Source organism: Pseudopodoces humilis, chromosome 5, assembly GCF_049639895.1.
Source record: "Pseudopodoces humilis isolate 2021_Gansu_Grassland_sample_001 chromosome 5, ASM4963989v1, whole genome shotgun sequence".
Classification (NCBI taxonomy): Eukaryota; Metazoa; Chordata; class Aves; order Passeriformes; family Paridae; genus Pseudopodoces; species Pseudopodoces humilis.
Genome location: NC_142204.1, coordinates 66,537,659 through 66,559,874, shown reverse-complemented (window position 1 = coordinate 66,559,874; position 22,216 = coordinate 66,537,659). Strand labels below are relative to the sequence as shown.

The following is a 22,216-nucleotide window of genomic DNA, read 5'->3' as shown; positions in this document are numbered from 1 at the left end:
GATCCTCTTACTGCTCCTCTGGGCTGCCCTGATCCTCTCTATCAGCCCACCCAGCTGCTCTGATCTGCTCTCTAAACTTCTGCCGTGGCTATATTAGCATCCCTGTCAACTCACAGGGCTGCTGCCTCGATGCCATCAATCCCCTCTCCCAATGAGAGTTTCTCTACTAAATTATAATCCCTGTAGCTCAGAATACTGATGCAGACTAAAATAAATTCATGAAAAGTTGCTGCAGCTCCTATTAAGATGTTCTATATTCCTAAATGTTTTCCAACAGTACTTACATTTCAGGCTGGTAAAATAGCTTCAGACACATTTATAACCACCTGCCTGCTTTTCAGTTCTGAAAAATAAAATTTCATTGCAAGGTACAATGGAGTTCAAAATCTACTCACACATGCACTTTTTAAAGAGAGATTATGTGAATTTTAAATCTCTGTCAGGCTGGAGACTGCCAACATCTGAAAATAGTGCTTTTATTCAGCAGTAAGATACACACAGCAGCATTTTCATTAATGTGACCCCCCCTTGATTTGCCTTCAGAGGTGTAGATACTGAAGACTCCATCACCCATTCAATCCCTGACCTCTCTGCTGAGGCAGCCAGCGCACCTGCATGGGCATTTTCTCTGAGATGGACACATCCTGCAGGGATCAAACTGACAACATAGAACTATGATCATTTAGTAGTAACTTTGAGAGATTTCTTGCCTGCATTGAATAGAAGCTAATGAACTCAGAAGTACAATACTTTATGCTCAACCATTTATCTTCTGTATGCATTAAAGTGGAAGAAAAATAGATGTTTTTATGTGCTTTTATACCATTCAACAAGATCTATTTGGTGTTTGGCTGGTGGTGTCTGTTAATACAGCTAAAATGTCTCAAACCCAAGGGATGTTAAGTGTAGACCTTGCTTTGGGGAACATTGAAGAAAGAGACAATTGTATGAATCTAAAACACAGTGCATGCAGTTTGACAACCCAGTCTGCATTTGCAGGGCTCAGTCCTGTAACTGCACCTTTCCTGGAAAGACTTTGTTGTTTGAGTGAGTATGTGTAGTACAGACTGATGCTGGGAGTAAGGATGTTCAATGCTTCACTTCATTTGCCCTGCACTGTTGGAGTGCTAGAAAGAACAGCTACAAAAATACCAACAACAGCAAAAAAACAAAACCAAAATGACAAAAAAAGGCAGCATGATCATTTTCCTCCAAGTTGTTTTGGATTCTTGAACAGCCACAAATGGCCTCTGCTGTCTAAAAAGCGCAGTCTCCCTAGTGACATCTTGGGACCGATTCATTAGGAGCTCTGATGACACAGTGCCATAAGCTGAGCTATGAATACTGTTCCTGAAACAACAGAATTTTCATCAGGTATCTCACATACCAGCCAGGTTGGCAATAAATAAGCTGTTCTTAAATGCAAAGCTTTTTAGAAACAACAATGTGTTTTTATACCACCTCAGTTTTACATATAATACAGCTGCTGGGATAGGAAAGACTCATGCATCCTATAGACAGCCAAACAATGCTCATAAATATTCCCTTGTTAAAATCAGAGGATAATTAGCAGCCAAACAGTTATTTCAAACATATTTCTAAAAGCCACACTAGCCTTACTAATCAGTAACATCCATATCAATGTCACTACTTTCCTAACTATTTTAACAATGCATTACAGAGGTGTGTCCTGGCAGACAGGAGCTGCAGAGGTTGACTTTCCATGAGAACTAATCAAGTGATACTTTGAAAAGCAAAACAAACCAAATTCAAATGCTACCTTCATGGTACACAGATGTTATTCACTTTGGAAGACTTATGTTTGTTAGAAATGTAGGAACCTTTTTTCTGCCATTTGCTCCCCCGTGAGCTTTCGTTTTCTTTGCAGTGGGATTTGGACACCTGTGGTGGAGTGCTGCTCCAAATTTCTTCCTCAGGCTTCCCTCTAGCTGAGCCTGTGACCTCCTGGGGAGTGTGTGCTATTTGGAAAGGTGAACAAGAAAGTGAAAGCCCAGAGCTTAACCTGACTAAATGGAGGAGATGGGCCCATCTCCAAAGTCAGGACTGCAAGGAAGTGCAGTTTGTAATCCTTTGCAGAAATATTAACATGTTTGATAGAACACCTGGAGGTGCCCTGTAGATGTGACAAGCTGGAGGTACCTGTAAGCAAAGTAGATGTGGGGGCAAAGAATGGGGAATTGGGTGGGTTAATCCCACACAGCAAGTTAGGGGCTGCTTTAATAAAAAAAGAAAAGACTGAGATTGGATGTAGAGCTCCTTTTGCCAGAAGTGGACAAACTTAGTCATGGTGTAAAGGCAATTTTATCCAATGTCTTTTTTGGTATAGTGTTTTGAAGATGAATAAAAGGAACTATGTGCTTATCTGAAAAGGGTTTCCAAGAGTCATCTCTGCCCCTGTTACTTGAAATGAGTTCTGCAATCTTGGTCAGCTGCAAGGCATCAATTCTGCCTCCTGTGTGTGAGTAAAAACATACACTGGCTAAACTGGGGGTTTCCTCTGTTTTAATATCAAATAGATAAGTGAAACTGGATGCCCATAAAGATATGACCTGAAAACAACTAAATGTAAATTGAATACAACCACTGAGAGCAGTCAAAATTATTCTGATCCATTTTACCACTTTGGAAAATAGATGACATCTGGGTTATTTGAGTGAAACTAGGTTATTTGAGCTGCCTTCAAAAATCTGTCTGTAGGTTGACAGTTGGCTTACAGCAGATAAAGCTGAGCAATCACTTAACCAGCTAGATATTGGAATGAAACACCTCATGTATGTTTTAAGCTTGTATTTCTATTGCTTACAAGGCTCTTATGAATGTTCCAAGATTTTGAATAACTTCTAGATTTCCCTTTCCAGTCTTGATTTCATGTTGTGAAGAAAATTACTTCAAAGTAGCTTTGTGGTTAACTCTGTGGGGTTGTTCCAGAGGTCTGCAGAAACCTGGATCTAGGGAAAACATGGGTAATACTATTGCTTCCAGATCCAAGCTCGGTTGTTGGGAGCTCTCAAGACTCTGCAAGTGGTTTTGGGAGAGCTTAAAGGCCTGACTACAGCCCTAACAGCAAATACCATATTTATTAATCACACAAGAGACAGAAATACACAGCCATAGTGGTACCAAACCAGCAGGACTGCCCTGAAAAGCAAAACAGGAGCAGTAGAAAACAAACAGTCAAGCTTTGGATTTATAGCAATGATCTAATTGAGTAGAGTAATGCCATGTATGATGAACTGATAATTTGAAATACAGCTTGGAAAAGCACACATTTCACCATGTTAAAAATATCTTGTATAGTGATGTCATCTAAGGGATCATTGCATGGATGAGGGACTGGCACAGGGAAAGAATTGTCTGAAGGAATTTCACAACACAGTTAAACAGTTTCCACTCTCTGAGGGCTCCTCAGAACAATGGCGACTTGGAAAAATCCTGCTGCAGTGTGGAGGAACAGTTTCCACTATGTGATCCAAGGATGAGATCTCACACTGTGAGCTTTCATGTGCACCATGAGTTTGTCCAGCAAGCGGAGCTCCAGACATCCACCCTAGAGCCAAGAAGTGTGTGTGAATGGAGATAGAAGTTGAGGGATCCATAACGAAGCAAGTGGGACCATAACAAATTGCCAGCATAGATATTGCCTCAGGAAGATGTTCTGAAGAACAGAGGAGCTTTGAACTGTGTCCAGTTGAAACCTGACCCAGCCATCTCAACAATCCATGTCCCTCAGAAAATGCTGCCCTGACCTCAAGGCAAAGAGGAGTCTAACAGATTTGCCATCCTGGAGAGGAGACAGGAAGCAAGAGTGGATTTCTTCATGAGGTGTCAGTGAAAGAAAAAAGATACCACCTCTGCTTATACTTTACAAGGTTTTGTAACCTCTTCAAAAAGAGAAATCTCAAATGGATAGATGACACGAAAGATTTTTTTTCTCTCCTTCTTTGGGGAGATATTGGTGAATGTCCTCAGAAAAACAGAATAACTACGTACTTGCATGCATATGGTTTGGGAGATGTAGTACTCTGTAGATTGCCACTTCTTGTCCATAGGACAAGACAATCTCTTGATCACAGAGGGGATTTACATTACAGGATGCCTTGATTTGGAGGCAAGTGAGCACAGAACCACACATACTGGAAAAAAGAGCAATTGTGGAAGGTTGAGTCATCAGTGAACTTCTAGGCAGCTTTTAGAGGTACAGCATTACTTTCCAACTTTGCCAAAGTTGTTTCACCAACATAAACTAATCATCTGCTTCCTTGTGCCTTTTACCACTCCCTGACACCTTATTTATTTTTTTTTTTAAAACTGGGAGATCTTTGGTCTAAGAGTCACCTGACAGTAACTGAATCTTTCTCACAAATACTGTGTGTGAGTTGGCTTTCCTCCTTCCTTTTGTACTGTCTCTAATTGAGATATAATATCTGTCATGGTTTAATCCCAGATGGTGCACAGGCTCTCTCTCACTCTCCTCCAGCTACAGAGGGATGTGGGAGACAATTGGAGAAGTGAAAGTGAGAAGACTTCTGGATTGAAAGGCAGGTCAATGGGACAGAAAAGGAAGAAAATAACAACAACAACAACAATAACAATAACAACATAATATACAAAACAAGTGATGCACAATGCAATTGCTCACCACCTGCTCACCACAGCCCCCAACCAACTTTCCCCCCAGATTATATACTGAGTGTGATGCCATACAATATGGAATATCTTTCTGGTCAGCTGGGTCAGCTGTCCTGACTGCCTTATGTTCCCCAGTCTCATTGCTGGCAGGTTATGAGAAGCTGAAAAGGCCTTGACTTAGTATAAACTTTGGTTAGCAACAACTAAAACATCAGTGTGTTATCAGTTATTCTCATACTTGATCCAAACCGCAGAACTGCACTAGGTAGTAGGAAGAAAATTACCTGTATCCCTGCCAAAACCAGGCCAGTGTCAGACTGGAGCAGGAAATGAAGCAAGGTGTAAGGTTATGTGGACTTTAGAGTAAATTGAGGGGGCAGCTGGCACTCTGACATAAGCATCTGGATTCACTTACCATAAAGTCCACTACAGAGTATTCCTACAGCCTCCTGACTTATGCCCTTATCCAAATGTGGGCACATTCCCCCAGGACTCACACAGAGACATTCTTGGATTCTATCACCATCAGATGTGATATAATTTCCTTTTATAGAACTATGAAAAGCGTAGGAGGACTGTTCCTGCTTCTTCATTGCAAAACGATTGCATTCAAGCCTGAGGTAAAGCAGAGCATGACTTCTAAATGCAGAACCCTCCAGCCTGGAGTTAAACAACCCCTGTAAATCACTGTGCATTTTCTACATGGAAGAGTCATGGCACACAGCTCAGGTTATCTGAAGTGGGTGAAAAGCCAGTTGTGGTTACAGCTCTCCAAAACAGCTGCTGGGGCTTACAATGGGGAAAGACAAGGAAGAAATCTGTGAGGACCTAAAGGCGGAAAAAAATCTGACAGGAGTTCTTAATCATTCTTCAAAGCATTTTCTGGACCCTTTGGACTTTATAGGCCACAGAGTAGAAAATCAGGTAAATAAGGAAAATAAGAGATTTCTTGATGTTACTACCTGTGTCACAAATGCTGAGTGGTGGATGACAGAGGCATTTACATTTTGCTATGTGCACACTAAGGAGCTCAGTCCCTACCATCTACCTCAGTCCTCAGGGCCTGAAGGAAGCAGATACCAGATATCACAGGCATCCCACCTTCCTATATGGCATTTGCACCCTGTGTGGCTGGCCAGTAACCAGCCTCACTCAATTATTTAGGTTGGAAAAGACCTCTAAAATCATCAAATCCAATCATTAACCCTGCCAAGTCCACCAATAACCACATCCCCATGTCCCACATCTACACATCTTTTAAATACCTCCCAGGACAGTGACTCCACCACTTCTCTGACCAGACTGTCCCAGTGCTTGACAATACTTTTGGGAAATAAATTTTTCCTAATACCCGAGGCCACGATTTATCTGATATTAGCTGTCATCTGCAACCAAGGCCCATCGCATGAGGCACTGCACAAACACACAGCCAGAGAGACTTTTCCCCAAAGATTTTTCAAGCTAAACAGAGAAGACAGCTGAATAAATTGCATGCAGACTCTCTTTAAAGAACCTGTCAAACACCCCTTTGTAAAACCAGCTATACTAAAAAAGGAAAAGACCTCTGTAGAAGTCATATTCTGTCTCTTTTGGTACATTCCTTGATAGAAAGCATCTATATTTTGTCTCTGTCTCATAATTACTGTCATTATATTGTCTGTGTATCACTTTAAATAATCTGCTTCCAACAACAGTATGATAGTACATACACACTGAAGAAACTTTTCCTAATAGCCAATCTGAACGTCTCCTGTCACAACTTGAGGCCATCTCCTCTCCTCCTGTCACAACTTGAGGCCATCTCCTCTCCTCCTGGCACAACTTGAGGCCATCTCCTCTCCTCCTGTCCCTTGTCCCTCGGGAGAAGGGACTGACACGCTCCCAACGCCGCCGCTCCTCCCAGCCACCAGGGGGCGCCGCTCGGCGGCGCCGCGTCCCCGGAAGTGACGGCGTTGTTTTCCTGCGGAGCTTCCTGGGGCCGCCATGGACATCCTGAAGCGGGAGATCAGCAGGAAGCGCCAGCAGCTGGAGGAGAAGGAGCTCCTGGGGGTGAGGGCGGCCGGCATGGACACCAGGAGCCGCCTGGGATGTGGGCCCGGGGGAGGGCGGCGGGGGTGAGGCGGGAGCGGCCCGGGATGGGCCGAGGAAGGCGGCGCGGAGCGGCCCAGGGCCGAGTTTCCCAAAGCCGGGGTGATCCAGGATGGCATCGGGCAGGAGCCAGGAGGAGTTTGGGGGCGCGGATGCAGCCTGGATTCAGCCTCGCTGCGTTCCGTGGGCTTTTGGGGCTGGTTTAGTTTATTTCGGGCACCTAGAGATGAGAAAAATCAGCGCGAACTTCGGTGAATAGAGTGTGTTTTCTTTCCTCCCCTCAATCGAATTCTGTCCATACCCGGCCAGGGTCTGAGCGGTGTGTGTAAAACCCCAAACCTGGGTAGGGTCTGAACGGTGTGCGTGTGTGTGTAAAAACCCCATACCCGGGCAGGGTCTGAACGGTGTGTGTGTGTGTGTGTGTGTGTGTGTGTGTGTGTGTGTGTGTGTAAAAACCCCATACCCGGGCAGGGTCTGAGCGGTGTATGTGTGTAAAAACCCCATACCTGGGCAAGGTCTGAGCAGTGTTTGCCTAAAAACCCCACAGCACAGCTGAGCCCCTTTCACGGGTATCTAATTTTGCATTTTGGCATCAGAAGTCGGGAGCAGCGGTCAGAGGCTGTTGTGTGTCAGGCAAAGCATGAAGGAAGAAGTTGTAGTTTGTACTAATCAAGGAAAATGCTTTGGGGTGACCACATTTTCCAGCTGTTGTGTGTCTGGAATGCCTTTTCAGGCACATTTCTACAAAGTTGCTCTAAGCAAGCTTATAAAATACTGTGTATAAAGGTGGTCTCTCCCACATCCTTGATTTAATGTCAGATGATGTGGTTAGTATGGTTTATCTAAACAATCTGGGCCTGGTTGTGCACATCTGAAGTGAAGCTTTACGCCAAAGACCACCAAGGCCTTACAGGACAAAAAACTTGGGCTTTCTAAAGTGCTGGCAAGCACATTGTATTTTAATTCTGCTTATATGTATATCCTGCAAGGTAACTATATTGCCGATTTCAGAGGTGCTTCCAACTAGTTCCCTTTCTGTGGCAATGTAGGCATCTCTGGGGAAGGATGTAGCTGAATTCATCAAGCCAAGTAAGAGAGTTTGAGCCATTTTTGCTCAATCACGCAAAACTGTGAACTGGTAACAGCTGTCCTCTCTTTTAGGGAAATAAGAAATATTTCAAACGCAGTGAGTTAGCTAAAAAGGAAGAGGAGGCCTACTTCCAGAGATGTGGCTACAAGGTATGGAAATTGTTCTTCCAGGACTTGGTGTGTTTATTTTGAAGTCTGCATTTTTTATCAAAAATATCAATGTTGTTAATGATAATTGTTGTTCTTTGTTCAATCTGTTAATGTTATACATTAGCCTGTAAATGAGAAGCCACCTGGAGAGGTATGATTTTCTGAAACCATTTTCAATGCAGGAGAAGATATGCATGACATACAGCTATTTAAGTTTGTGTTATGGTTTGGCTTTTATTTTTTGTTTGTTTGTTTTTATTTGTGGAAAGCATGAAGTGGCTCGGGATCAAAGCTTGTCTTCCTTTCTTATTAAATCGTGATGTTAGGCATGAACACTGGATCTGATATAGCCACCTTCCTCCCCTTATTGAGAAAAATGGATACATCTGGATAATTTTATCTGATCTTCATTGTCAGAAAGTCGAAAAGAAATCAGTATAGTGTGGGTGTGCATCAACAAGATCTGCCAACTCTCCTAAATTTGTATTTGGGTTTTGGCCATTAAACACCCAGCACTGAAGCACACAACAGCATTTATGTTCTTGCTGGCAAAATATTAGAAACAATTGGTAACCTCGGGTGCATTTTGCAACAAATGGGTGATCTGGAAGGCTTTATCTGCCTTGTAATGGTGTCAGGGCAAGAGTTTAATGAAATGGAAAGAATGTTGTTGTCTTTTATAAGTGTGTGTGCCTGCTTGCCTGATGGGGTGTCTGGGAGGGGAATGCATTCTCTGGGGAAGACAGTTTCATAATCTTGTTTGCTCTTAGAGGGCATAAATAGGAGCTTTGTTTTCAAGTGACCTTTACCCAGTTAGTGACTTATTCTGAAACCTTGATCTGTTTGTGCGTATTTGAACGTCAATGCCAAAATGATTCTCGGAATGTGCAGCATAAAGTCATGGGAAAGTTCTGTGAATCCAGCTGCTCTTCCAAGTGCAAATGTCTGCCTGATGCCTTTTGAGCATTAGCTTGAATTCGTCAGAACCTGATGTGGTTCCTGATGTGTTACCTGTGCCGCTGCAGCACCGGTTATGGTGTGAAATGCAAACTTGGAAATGGTTTTAAAATAAGTTACTTTGTTAAATTTAGTATCTTTTTAGAGCCTCCCAGATTTCTGCATTTGTTCTTTATTCTGTTAATGAGACGTGGAACACAGACTGATTTCCTTTTAAATTCAGGTGCCTTTTTGCTTTGCTTAGACTTAGTAAGTTGGAATCATTTCACTTACTTGAAGAAAGCATTGAAACAAAAATAACAGTGGTAAAGATACTGCTTATAACTTGGAGTCCAGCTGACAGAATGGATCAAGTATTTTCTTCCAGTGCTGCTATCTCTTTATGATTTCAAGAATGTTTGTAAGTTAAAATTTGTGTATATCCTTCTCCTCTGGGAGTATATTTTTTTAAAAAAAAAATTACCCTGTTCTTCCATACTTTTTGTACCCTGTCAATTCCTCTTTCCCTGCATTGATGGAAATTTTATTTTTCCCCTCCCTTTATGTGTTAAACATTGATTTAATTGTCTTTCCCTTGTTCATTCCATACACCTGTACTTGTAGGATTGATTTTTTCTGTGTTAACTAATAGAGCATTGAATGTAGATTTGTAGCTGCATCTTGTAGCTGGAGCCCCAGGACTGAATCCTGCCAAGCACATGGAGTCACACTGACACCGAAGCAAGGCTGGCACCATGGCCTGAAAGAATAAAAAAGCCTCTTTTTTTTAAAAAAAATAAATGCTGTCCAGTAGCTTCTTCAAAATGATCAACCCAAATGCAGTCTGCCCATGCACAGGGAATGCTGCAGGCTGCTCTAACATTAATTGGATTGTTTCCCTTTTAGCAAGTACACAAAGGAAATAAATTAAGGAAAAACAAGGATATGTTTCCTTATTATAGGAATATTACCACCAGCAATCTGCTCCTGCTCTCAGAAGTGTTGAATATGAGCTTATACAGGGAGCTGTAGTTACGTGGCTGCTGTCACAAAGTTACTTTGATCAAAGAGTTGTTTTGCATTATTAAAATACTGAATAATGAAGAAGGAATGCTCTCTTTGATTCAGGGACCTTCTTTTAGACTAAGAGGAGTTGTTAATGATATTCTGTTCCTGTGAGGAGTTGTCTTTTCTGGTTTTTTTTTTTTTTTTTTTTTACCTGCAAGAAACTGGCAAGGTTGTTAGAGAAGTGCATTACCTAAAACAAGGTTAGAGAGGTGCATTACCTCTCAAAACCCAACAGAAACTGTGGATCACTGTTAACTGCTCAGCTCGCTGAAGCTGCAGGTAATAAACACTGTAAATGACACTGGAAGAAGCAGCTCCACTCACCCTTCTCTGGGGTTTTCCTTCCTGTCCTTCTTCTGTGCATGTGCTGGTCCTGGGGAGCTGGATGAGGAAGTGAAGCAGGCTGGGAACAGTACCAGTATTTGTATTTGTCAGAGTATTTTCTGTTTGAATAATTTCCCCCTTCTGGTTTATCACACAGTGATGCAAATGGTCTTGCATGGGTAGGAAGGATGGAACAGGGACAGGAATCAAGAGGCAGAGGGTGGTTTTGCTATTTTTGGCACCAGTGCTGGTTATCTGCCTGCTAAAATGACAGCCAAACTTCAGCAATTGTCCTTTCTGTTTGCTGGAGAGACTGCTTCCTGCAACCTGCAGAAGTGTTAGTTAATTACTGATACTATCAAGAACAACTATTGTTCTGTGAGGTTCAATTATGGACCATAAAACTATGAAACTGAAGGTTTATATTATCATGTTAAGTCTGTGTTCCAGAGCTCTGTATCTTGTCATCATTTCTCATCAATATGTGGGTTTGTTTCCTTTGCACATGAGTAACTGTGTCTGTTGAATGTAGGTACAGCAGCAGGAAGAGGAGGAGAAACCACTGGCTACATCAAATCCCGTGCTGGAACTGGAACTGGCAGAGGAAAAGTTACCAATGACTCTTTCCAGACAGGAGGTAAAGTCAGTCACCATAAACTGACTCCTTGAGTTTACAGCAAATGCACCTGTAATTTCTCGTTAGGGCTGTTTCATCCAGTGAACTGTACTTTTTATGGCACTTTTATTAAGTAATAAGCTTCCATTTTTGCAGTCAGCAGTTAATGATCATCTCTGCTTATCAGCGCTCTGCTGTCCAATTGAATGCATAGGGAGGTACAGATGGGTAGAGCCTGTTACAGGGATTTACACAGCTATAACATTTTACAGCTCTTTCAGAGTGATAGTCTGAATATCAGCATTATCCTTGGATAGTGCTGAAGATGGCATGCTGACTTTTTCCAAGATTTTTTTCCCCCTGAGCTTCTTTTCTTTGTAACTCATTGGTCTGAACACAAATTTAGAAACTAAGTTTTGGAGGTTCACCTTAGCCTGTAGAGGAAACGGTCCTGAAGCCAGAGCAGCTGGGATGTTCTTTGCCTTTTCCATGTATAAAAATGCCTATTTGGATTTAAGTTCACAAACAGATCCACACCCCAAAGCAGAAGCAGAAAGTTCAGAAGTACAGAATGCACTCTAATCTTGGAAATACTGAAATTCACAGCTGAGGTCATCCAAACATGTCACACCTCCCCTTAATTTGTCAGGATATTCAGGTTTTTACAGGACTTGTAATGAGGGCTGTTGGTTTTTTGTTTGGTTTCAGGTTTGAATCAAATTGAGGGAGACTTTTTCACTTCTATTATATCTACTTTTAAATAAACTATCCCATTAGATTTTGGGACTTCATATTTCCAAATGTTTAATGATGGGGGTTTTCAGCAGATCATCTTGTAGCTGTGCTGGGACAACCTGCAGCCCAGTTACTATTTTTATTGCCGAGACAAGTAGGTGAGTGAGATTATTGTCAAGTTCCTCTGTGATTTTGAAAGTGGTTTTTAAGCTCTGCCAGAGGCATGATTTTTGTGTATTTGTTTGAACAAGTCAGAGCAGGAAGAAGTCGGTTGTATCAAACAGCCTGGGATTTTATTCAAAATTTGGATCAGTAATATTTGGAATGACCTTTCACTGAAATACTGTGGGAATTTTATATTTAGATTGTAAAGTGTCTGGAACATTTTTCTACTGCTTAAAATATTGCCATTTCCTCTCCAGTTCAGCTCAGCTTGTTATTCTAAGCAAAGTAAATAAATCTGTCATTCTGGATTTTATTTTGCTTCCTTTATGCGTCAGGGAGCACTTTGATTCTTTTCAGGTTATCAGGAGGTTACGAGAGAGGGGTGAGCCCATCAGGCTGTTTGGAGAAACAGATTATGATGCATTTCAGCGTCTGAGGAAGATAGAAATTCTTGCACCTGAAGTGAACAAGGTAAGACTGGCTCTTAGTTACTTATTTGTGGTGGGGTAATCAATAAGTAACCCTAGAAAAGTTACCAAAAATCGCTTTCAGTAACTGTTAATATTCAGGAGGAGAGGTACTAGACAGCAAAGAGAATACGTGCTCTTGTCTCATTTTTTTTCTGAGAAACTATGTTAAATGTCAGATTTTTGTACACAATTATATTATGTTAGAGAGTTCAGCTCTAGAAATCTACCAGGCCCTTGTCAGTTGGAAAGGGTTTTCGGGTGGCACCAATACTTCAGCTTGTCCTGCCCCTTCTTTTTAATGAGCAGAGAACAGTCATTTACTGTTAAAATAATTCTGTGTTTGTGGTTATGTGCACCCCTGAGAAGGCACAAGTAAGTAAGAGCAGGACTGCATACTGTCTCTCTGGGATATAAATGATTTTTCAAATCCCTGTATTCCAGAGCTATAACTTGTTATGGAAATGTCATTTTACCCCTTCTCTTTAAAGCAGCCATCAACTCATTAGCTGACTTGATGATATAATTAATTTATTCATTTTGTCTTAAGAAATGAACAGTTAAGTGAGGAAATAGATCTGGGGTTTGTTCTACATTCACTGTTAACCAAATTTACAGCCTTACTAACAAAATGACAGTTTGCATTTTCTTCTCTAATTTGTGGCAAACTGAATTGTTTTAAATGTCTTTCTTGAGGCTGCCCGTAAAAGGGAAGCCTTTTCCTCTCCAGGTCTTTAAAATAAAGATAAACACATCTAGAAATAAAAGCTCTGCTAATGAAAGCTTCCCCTCCAGCAGCACTGATCACCGGAGCAGGATTAGGAAATAGACAGCCCATAAATACAGTTGTGCTGGATTGTTGTTACATGTTTCAGTCACTCTTGTTGCTGTCTAGGGAGATTCTGCATGTTGCTTAGTCAATCAGCCTTGTGGTTCAGACGTTTTTAGAGTAACTAAATGATTAATAGAAATGCTCCAGACAGTCAAGCTTGATAATGGAAGAGGGGAAGTAACTGTGCATATCCATTCCCTGTAGAGTGGCTGAATTTATCTGAGGGTAAAAAATGTCATACTCCTTTATAGAGCTTTATATTTCATGTCTCAAGACAAGAAGGCAAATCCTTTAACTGTGGTTAAGGCAAGTTTTGTGTTCTATTTGAAAGGACCTTTTAATTTTATATGTATAGTTTTAAACTGATTCTGTTTTTTTTTAGTCACCTGTTCCAAAGCTGAGGGTTAAACAGTGAATCTATATAAAACATTCTACTATGTTTAAATAATTTGTAATAAAGGGAAACAACATAATTGTTTTATGTCTGGCACTGAAGGAGTGTTACCTTATTTACAGCTTTTTTCAGGGCAGATATGAAGACTTGTAGAGCTGATGATGGTTATGGTCTGGTTTTCATTTGTTTCGGCGTGGTTCAGTGCATTGCTTAGAGAAAATGACTCCAAGAAAGTCCTAGAGGCTGATTCCATCCTCCAGGATTTTTTTTGTGTGAAAATACTGTAAAAAGTATTTTTCATAGGTATGAGCACTTCAGAAGTTCATGCACCTGGTTTTTGTTAGGTGCTGAAGCAGAAACTGTTCTTGGAGTTCAGTTAAATTCAAACAACAACACTAAACCCTTATGTGTGTTTTTACAGAATTTGCAGCTTAAACAGAATTTGGATACTCACAGTGACAGTACTGAACTACTTTTATTTACTTGAGGGTTTTTTTAATAAATCAGTCTATTTTATTTTTTTTTTCCTAGGGCCTGAGAAATGACCTGAAGGCTGCTTTGGATAAGATTGATCAGCAGTACCTGAATGAAATTGTAGGCGGCCAAGAAGCCGGAGATGATGACTCCCAGAATGACCTGAAAGTCCATGAGGAGAATACTACTATTGAAGAACTAGAAGTATGGGATAGATCATAGCTAAGGGGTGTTAGATATAGTATGTTGCTGTGAGAAAGCTTCAGGATTGTTTAGACAAAGTTGACTTTTTTTCAACAGCTGACTTAGGCATTTTGAAGTATTCTTATAGAGAAAATTTAGGTTTCCAAACCTGGAGTTGCACTGTAGGTGCCTACAAAAGACAAGTGAAAACTCAAGTGGTCTTTTTTTACAACACTTCAGCCCAAAGGGACCTTTGCAGGTGTGGCCTGCAAAGACAGTGGTACAGTTAAGATTAATTCTCTAGGGATTTCAGAAGTAGAGAATTTAATTGCAATAGCTGGTCGTAAATGCCAATGCCTTTCCAATGAATATTTGAGAGGGTAATAAGGTCAGTACCAATTAATTTTCCCTATACAAGGAGGAAGGACTCTGAAAAACAGACACACAGAAAGAATGTTTGATATGAAAGCATCTAGGATAAAAAAAAAAAAAGAGCATCAGATGTAGGCAGACCACAGGAAGTATAAGAAGTGCAGAGATAATGTGTCCCAGAAACTTGAGTGCAAATGGCTGCTCTGTTCTTAAAGAATCCTGTGATGTTTGTGTGAGCAAGTGGAGAATAAGTGCCAGGAAATGCATTCATCACCTGGTATTTCAGGATAATGTTTTGAAAAGCACATTAACTTGAGCTGAAGACTTTTATCCTTAATCTTCAAAACTCTTTGCAGGAGTTAATCTTCATAACGTCCTTCCAAAAGCGTGTTTAAGAACTAATACGATTTATAACTGAAAGCTGAAGTGAATACATTATTATGAAGAAATAGTCTGGGGTTTTTGTTAATGGTGCCAGGAGTTCTGGTTTAAAATAACTGCAGTACCAGAGTGGATAGCAGCAGTGGTATTGGAGCTGCATTTTATTGATCTGTTAGCTCTCAAAATAACCCCTTTTTGTGGTAATAGGGCAGGCTTGGTTTGAGCCATGCAAACAATCTGTTTCTAAAAAGTTTGAAAACACTGCATCTTAAATTTTGTTACTTCAGTTGTATTGCCTTGAGCATAAAGGCTTATATTGAATTTGACTCCAAATCTAGAACATTTTTTAAAATAAAACTCACTTTGGAAATGTGAGGGCAATGGAAATAGATTCTAAATCCAACTATACCTACTGGAAAATGTTTGTAAAACTTATTGTTAGTATTTACAGTTTTGAGGTTTTGGAGTATTGGAGCATGCAGCTGGGCTTTTTTAGTGGTTTGTTGCTTTGCTGTTTGGGTTAGGTTTTTTTTTTTAGATTTTTTTCCCTCAAATTCACAATTGCAATTAAATGATAAAAAGCCTCAGTGCATTAGGGAATTGAAATAGCATAACAAAATAACTAGGTTAATTGATGGCTTTGGGGATCTCAAAAAATGCAGAGCACCCACAGTTCCCCTTCATACAGTGCTGTCAGACATCTGCTAGTAATAATTGCTAATAATTGCTAATGCCAATAATATAGTAGTTAATGACTGAGGAATTACTGTTGTATTGACTTTTCAGAAATAATCATATTGGCATTGTGATGTAAATGTTTTTAATAGATTAATGAATTTCAGTAGCATTTGTAGCTGTTTCATGATCAATGTTTGGGATTTCTTGTGGAATTTATTGCAGTTCGTGGTGCAGTGAACCATGCTGTGCTGTGGTGGTGCTGGCAGACTAGACAAAGTAGAAATAATGGCCCTTTTTTTCCCCCCTGTTCCAGGCTTTGGGAGAATCCTTAGGACGGGGTGATGATCACTATGATATGGACATCATAACAAAGTTCTTGAAGGTAACAGACTCTAATTATTCTGTAGTTGTATCATATTATTACTGCCATGCAGATACATTTCAAGAATAGGAGGGTGGGTTTCAGCTGCTTGAGAGGAAAATCTCACATGTTATGTGTAAGATGTGGTTTTTTTGAAATACTTGGCACACCACAGTCTTTGTTAGTCACAACAGTGACTTGTGCCAGATATGGGAAAGAGCTCTTGGGAGAGCAGTGTTCAAAATCTGGACCTGCTTTTCCAGACAAAATAAATACGGTTTTGATTTTCATGTGATATTTGAGGCAGTTGTCTGTAGTTGCCTCTGTGTAGTGCTGTGGCATCAAAACCTTTGGAGGAGTTTCCTTGGAACAGTGCAAACTGAATTGGAATGTCACCTACTACTCTTAGTGAAATTAGAGAGTTTTAAAGGAAGTCCACAGGTTCAAGTGGATGGCAGGAAATTGTTTCCCTTGTTTCCTGGCAAGAAACCTGTGTTGCCTCTCAGCTGAGTCAGCCAGTGCCTGTGTAACTGTTGTGGTGATCAAAGTCACAGCAAGAACTGAAGCTTTAATTTGTGTATGTACATTTAAGATAAGTTCCTGTCCCTCCTTGCCTACCCTTCTGAAAAAGGTTTTACCTTTGTAAAATTTCTCCAGAAAACTCACTTTGCCTTGGTTGCTTAGCCCTCTGTTGCATCTGATGTGCTGGGGAAGTCACTAGATGGCACCATGACACAGATATGCTTGCTCCCTGCAGTTCCTCCTGGGAGTTTGGGCCAAGGAGTTGAATGCCAGAGAGGACTACGTGAAACGGGGCGTGCAGGGGAAGCTGAACAGCGCCACTCAGAAACAGACAGAGTCCTACCTGCGGCCGCTTTTCAGAAAGCTCCGCAAAAGGGTAAACCGCCTTTAAATGCCACTTCAACCTTGGCTTTCCAGGTACCCAGAATTAGTGCCCTTTCTAGGGCAGTCTTAGCCTCACTGAAGGAGAGGGGATAATTGAGTTGGTCACAGTTTCTATATCTAGAGCTCCTGACACTCAGTTCTGACTTTATCTCAGTCAGTGAAATCTGCCCATCCACTGCTTTTCCAGCTGTTTAAAGCAGCACCTGCTCCCTGAGTTGCAAACAGGATGGAAAATTGAGGTTGCATTTTGCACTTTGCCATCAGCTACCAGGTGTAACTGCTTAACCTCTCCTCTTCAGATCCTTCATTTGAATAATGAACATGTTTTCCTTTGTGAAACTCCAAATAAGGGTAGTTGCTAAACTTTATATAAGTGCTGAGCAAGATGATTTTCCTGAGCTGCTGTTCTGCAGTAAATGTCTTTTTTTTCTTTCCTGTCTCTCCTGTAGACACTTCCTGCAGACATCAAAGAATCAATAACAGATATTATTAAATTTATGTTGCAAAGAGAATACGTGAAGGTATGTTTGTTTGTACTCTTCCATCATGTTCACACTGTCTGGTTATAAAAGATTGAGTTTATTGCTTCACCATTCCCATTTTTTTTTTCATTTTTGAAGCTGCATAGCTGGAAATAAAACATCTATCCCAACAAAGTGAAAAATGGCTGTGAAATGTTAGGCTCCAAGTAGTGCTTGATCCACAGCTTGATAGAAGACCTTTTGAGGTTCATGAAACTGCACAGCTTTGTAAATATGAAGAAGATTTTTCTCAGAGATGTGTATATTAAGTTGCAGAGCGTTCCTCTAGGGGAAACCTGATGTTCTAAGATTAAATGAAGGTATTGAATAGTAACAGGATGTTGATGATTAATTAATTAGGAATTAATTGAGGCAAACTGAGTTATTGAATATGAAGCACTGTCCCTTTCTTTGTCTACACTCACATTAAGTGGCCTGGTAAAGTTGAGGTAAGTAATGAAAAGATTTTTTGGATGAAGTCTTCTCACTGGAGGAAGCAAAAGTACTTTGAGACACAAGATCAAAAGACAGTGTTAGGTTTTATTTGTGGCTGCTTTCAGAAGTGAAATTCAAATACCAGTAGCATTTGCTGAAGTAGTTTGTGTATGCAGGCGAAACCGAACTGTCTTTTGCCTTTAAATTTCTAGTATTTCTTACTGTTCTTGTGAGGATTTGACATAATTAGTCAAGTAAGCAAGGAAACCTGCTTTTGATGCTGAAAAAAACTTTATATGGCCTAAGGCAAATTTAATCCAAAACATATGGAAGCAGAACTGAACATGTGGGATGTATGATAGTGGGGTTTTATTTTGAAGCATTTTTTTTCTCTTGGTTGTCTTCATTATCTGGAAATTCCCTTTCCAATACCTTCCCAAATGAATGAGCATGCAGGAATGCGGTGTATCTCTGGGTTAATCAGCAGTGCTTCTGTCTCCTGGAGGTGCTTACCTTTAAGTAAACTTCACAGAGAGATTTTGAGTACACTTAAGTGCACATTTGAATGTTTTGTTTTGCTTTTTCTTACATTAGGCTAATTCTTTTACAGATACTCACATCCTTTTCAATTTCCTAAGAGACTTGTCTCTTTTTGCATGCTCTTGTCTTCTGTTTCTTTTTGCCTGCTGCTTGCTTTGTGCAGCCTAGTGAATGCTGTTAGCCACAAATTCTTGCTATTTTGTTGGTTGAAAAGCTTGAAAGATTTTAATTTTGAAATCAGTGTGTTGACAGCAGGCAAATGCCAGAATGCAAGTTGTCCACTCAGCCTTAATTAACCCTGTTGTGACAGTCCTGCAAGGGTCTTTAATTGCATGTTCACATACTGTTTATCACAAAAGTATATTGAAGTCAACAAGTAGGTATTTGACTAAGACTGTTCAGATTCTGCCTCATGCAGGCAGTGACTAAGCTCTGTCCCCTCTTCAGATTTGCTTTTAGGTCTGTCTGCCACCCCCTGCCTTTTTCGTTATTCATGTCCCAATTTGTTCAGTGCTAGCTGGAAAGGAATCTGCACCCACTGGTCATGATTGCTGCTTCTTATTGTCCAGTTTCTGAATAGGAGTTGATAAATTAACTTTTTACTAGTGAGTTTTGTAGCTGCTTTCTAATAGACAAGGAATGTCCTGTTCCATGTCCTTCAGGTTTTTTTTGTAATTATGTCTGTCACTTGCTGGTTCTCAGTTGTTATGCTGGGTTTTTTTTTAAGCTCTATGCTTCTCTTCCTTTCTCCCTTTCTTTCTGTTAATTTTCCCTTTGAGTTCTATCCCTGTTTTTTCCAGGTATGTTGTCTGTTACAGCTTTAAAACAGGATCTGTGCTCTTCATGGGAAAATTCCTGATTGATTTCCTGCTGCTACTGCTCTGGCCATAAGCATGGTTACAAATGTAACCTTTTTTTAACCAGAGATGGTTGAGTTGAAAGTAATCCCAGTAAACCTTAGTTTTGACCAAGGTAACCAGGCTGCCTTATCCAGTTACTTTTTTTCAGAAGGGAAAGTCCATAGTCCTCACTTCCCTTGGAGTTCCATGTGGGAATGTGCGTTGTGCAGTTGGTTAATACCATGCAGTAACCCCAGATCAGAGAGACTGAAATGGGTGTTTAACTGCACCTGGCAGTGCAAAAATGCTTTGTGTGGTGCTGAGTGATGCCCTTCCCTGTCCAGGCGAACGATGCCTATCTGCAGATGGCCATTGGGAACGCCCCCTGGCCCATTGGTGTCACCATGGTCGGCATCCACGCGCGGACGGGGCGCGAGAAGATTTTCTCCAAGCACGTGGCCCATGTGCTCAACGATGAAACTCAGAGGAAATACATACAGGTAATGTCAGCTTTGGAAATCCAACAGGTCTGCTTGTGTAGGGGCATATTTGAGAAACATCAGTGTCAGGTGATGTGGTAGAAGGGTACTGGAAGTGGACAGGTTAATTTGGGTCAAACAGAACATCCAGGTAATAGGTAGCTTATCCTGGACCTGAAGGCTCTTCAGTGCTGGGCCAGGAACAGTCTAATGAGTTTTTCTGAACTGCTGTGATCATGCATGAACACCAGATCAGCTGTGAAGACAGGCTTGATTTTTCTGTTTAACTCATGCTTTAAACATCATGCACAGAATTAAATACTGTAAAATTCAGTCCTTCTGACTATTTCTGCAACTAGATAAATGCCAGGTTTAGTTCCTCCTGGGCATCTTCATACCCGTGTAGACTTCTGATTGTGGAATTAGTAGCAGTGCTGTTTTTCTACTCTGTCCTTTCAACACAGTGGGTGGACAGGTCTGAGGAAACAAGCCTTCTCTCTTTATATTATTAAATGTGTTTGAGTCTTGCCAGTTGCAGTTTCATTGAGATAAAAAAACCTTCTGGGTTAACTCTGAAGCCTCCAGAGCAGTATCATGGAGCTCAGAGCTCCTGGCAGGGGAGATTTACATAAACATCTTCCTTCTGCAGCAATAGGTCTCCTGTTGCTTTTCAGCTTCTGCAGATGTCCGCAAGGAAATTGTTTGCAAAATGCAACTTCACCTTCTGTTCTGAGTCAAAGTTTTTGGGCTGCGAGTATAACCTTTGGTTTCTCTTCAACTATAATTTTTAATAGCATAACCTGAAAAAATACCGTTGTGAAGTCACAGTTTGGTTCTTGCCTGGGCTGTTCAGCTTGTTTTGAAATTGCTTTTGCTCTTTAGAATTAATTTTCATTTTCAGCTTTCTTGTAAATATAATTAATTATGATATAATTTGCTCCCTTGGTGATAAAGAGGGATTAAAGAATTGCTGTGATCCTTCATGGTGAGTCTTACCAGGTGGGACTGAAGCTGTAGCCTTTTTGATTATGACACAGACTCCTCTAATATTGAAGAGAACCTCAAACTTTGAACAGAATAATGACCAAAATAAAAATCCCAACCTCAAAATAGCAACCTTTTCTTTTTAATTCTTCTTGTTAAGCTTAAGACTACTGTAGGCTATTGAGTTTGTTCAACAGCTGCAGCCTTATTACAGAACTGTCCTTGTTTTGTTAATTCCTAGGGGCTGAAGAGGCTCATGACCATTTGCCAGAAGCACTTCCCAACAGACCCATCCAAATGTGTGGAGTACAATGCACTGTGAGGCTCTGTGGGGGCCAGGATGGGACTCACATTTTGGTCTCCAACACCCAGAGAGGATGGAAGAGGCAGAGTTTGAGCCTGAACACCGACAGGAACTTGGCTTTGTAAAAAAAGCAGAAAGGAGATTTTTTTACAGCTTCCTTTTTCCGAGCCCCATTTATTTAGGTTTATTTTGAAATCTGTGCTTTTTGCTGAACACATCCAATGTACAGCAGAGGGGTGGGTTTTGAAGAGTTTAAGACCAAGACAATGACCAAGGGAAAATGCACATGACAACTGCTTTTATTTCAGTTTGTTATTCAGGGAGCTGTGCAGACTGAACTGTTTCCCATATTTTAGAGCTTTAGGTGAGTCTCAGCCCTGCAAGGAGCATGTGTGGAGCTTTTTTTTGGCTGCTTTTGCATTGGAGACTGACATGGGGAGATGATTAGAGGGAAGCAGTTGAATCTTGGTTATTTCTGTAAATATGAAGACTTTATGGGCTAATCTTTCATGTGGTATTTATCGGGAATAAAAAAATGGTTTATATATTTCTCAGCCTCGGTGCAAAGTTTTTGATCTTGAATGCATCTGATTTGGCTTTTCTTTTTTTTTTCTGGTAACGACATTTTTAATATAAACCTTCTGGGCTTGGGGGAAGTAATCTTATGGCTCTTGAGGCTTTCAAATTCCATTTTTATACATCTGGAGAAAATTTTCACTCTGCTGGGTATTGCAGAGAAAATAATTAGGACCTCCCATGCCCATGAACAGTATTTCTAGCAGCCACAAATCTTTACCATTGTGTATCCTGACTGGGAATGGTGAGGAAACTCATGGGAACGATGTCTAATTCTGCACAAACAGTGAAATACTGAAACTTTGTTAGTTCTGAGCAGAACCATTTCCTCAAGAAATGTATCATTATTCCATTGAATGGGTTTGCCTGGGTCCTCACCTCGACTGGCAGCTTGGAGCTGGAACTGGAGCCCTCTTCTCAAGGAGTGACCTCTCGCCCTTGGGTGTTCCCAGTGTCCTGTCGGGGATGTGAGTTGGGAGGAGTATCTTGGAGAACTTCAGGTTCTTCTGGAGACTCCGAGATTCTGAAGTGCTTCTTTGGACACAGGAAGTTTTCAGTCTGGAGTGTTTTACCCCAGAGAAAGTGTCAAGAGCTTAGAGTTTAGAAGAAATAAAATGAGTCTGATGAGACCTCACTGTCTCTTGGGGGAGGGGCCTTAGGGGAGGAGAT

The 22,216-nt window shown here is 40.8% G+C and overlaps 1 protein-coding gene across 2 annotated transcripts; it reads left to right on the top strand.

The window, feature by feature from the left end:
* Positions 1-6,617: 6,617 nt before the first annotated feature.
* Positions 6,618-21,525, top strand: PRPF18 (pre-mRNA processing factor 18). Of its 2 annotated transcripts, XM_014255223.2 has the most exons (11): positions 6,618-6,699; positions 7,900-7,977; positions 8,102-8,128; positions 10,838-10,942; positions 12,179-12,292; positions 14,046-14,192; positions 15,916-15,984; positions 16,721-16,861; positions 17,319-17,390; positions 19,549-19,704; positions 20,909-21,525. In XM_014255223.2, exons 1-11 carry the CDS (start codon positions 6,634-6,636, stop codon positions 20,987-20,989), a joined length of 1,056 nt encoding a protein of 351 aa, XP_014110698.1. In that variant the 5' UTR covers positions 6,618-6,633; the 3' UTR covers positions 20,990-21,525. The 2 variants fall into 2 exon arrangements, with proteins under 2 accessions (XP_014110698.1, XP_005526101.1); XM_005526044.3 differs by lacking the exon at positions 8,102-8,128.
* Positions 21,526-22,216: the final 691 nt, after the last annotated feature.

Bases quoted from the DNA above. Each gene is read 5' to 3' on its own strand.
- PRPF18 (XM_014255223.2), top strand. From the start codon at position 6,634: ATGGACATCCTGAAGCGGGAGATCAGCAGGAAGCGCCAGCAGCTGGAG. The intron at 8,129-10,837 runs GTATGATTTTCT...TGTTGAATGTAG, and splicing joins ATGAGAAGCCACCTGGAGAG to GTACAGCAGCAGGAAGAGGA. The intron at 17,391-19,548 runs GTATGTTTGTTT...TTCCCTGTCCAG, and splicing joins TGCAAAGAGAATACGTGAAG to GCGAACGATGCCTATCTGCA.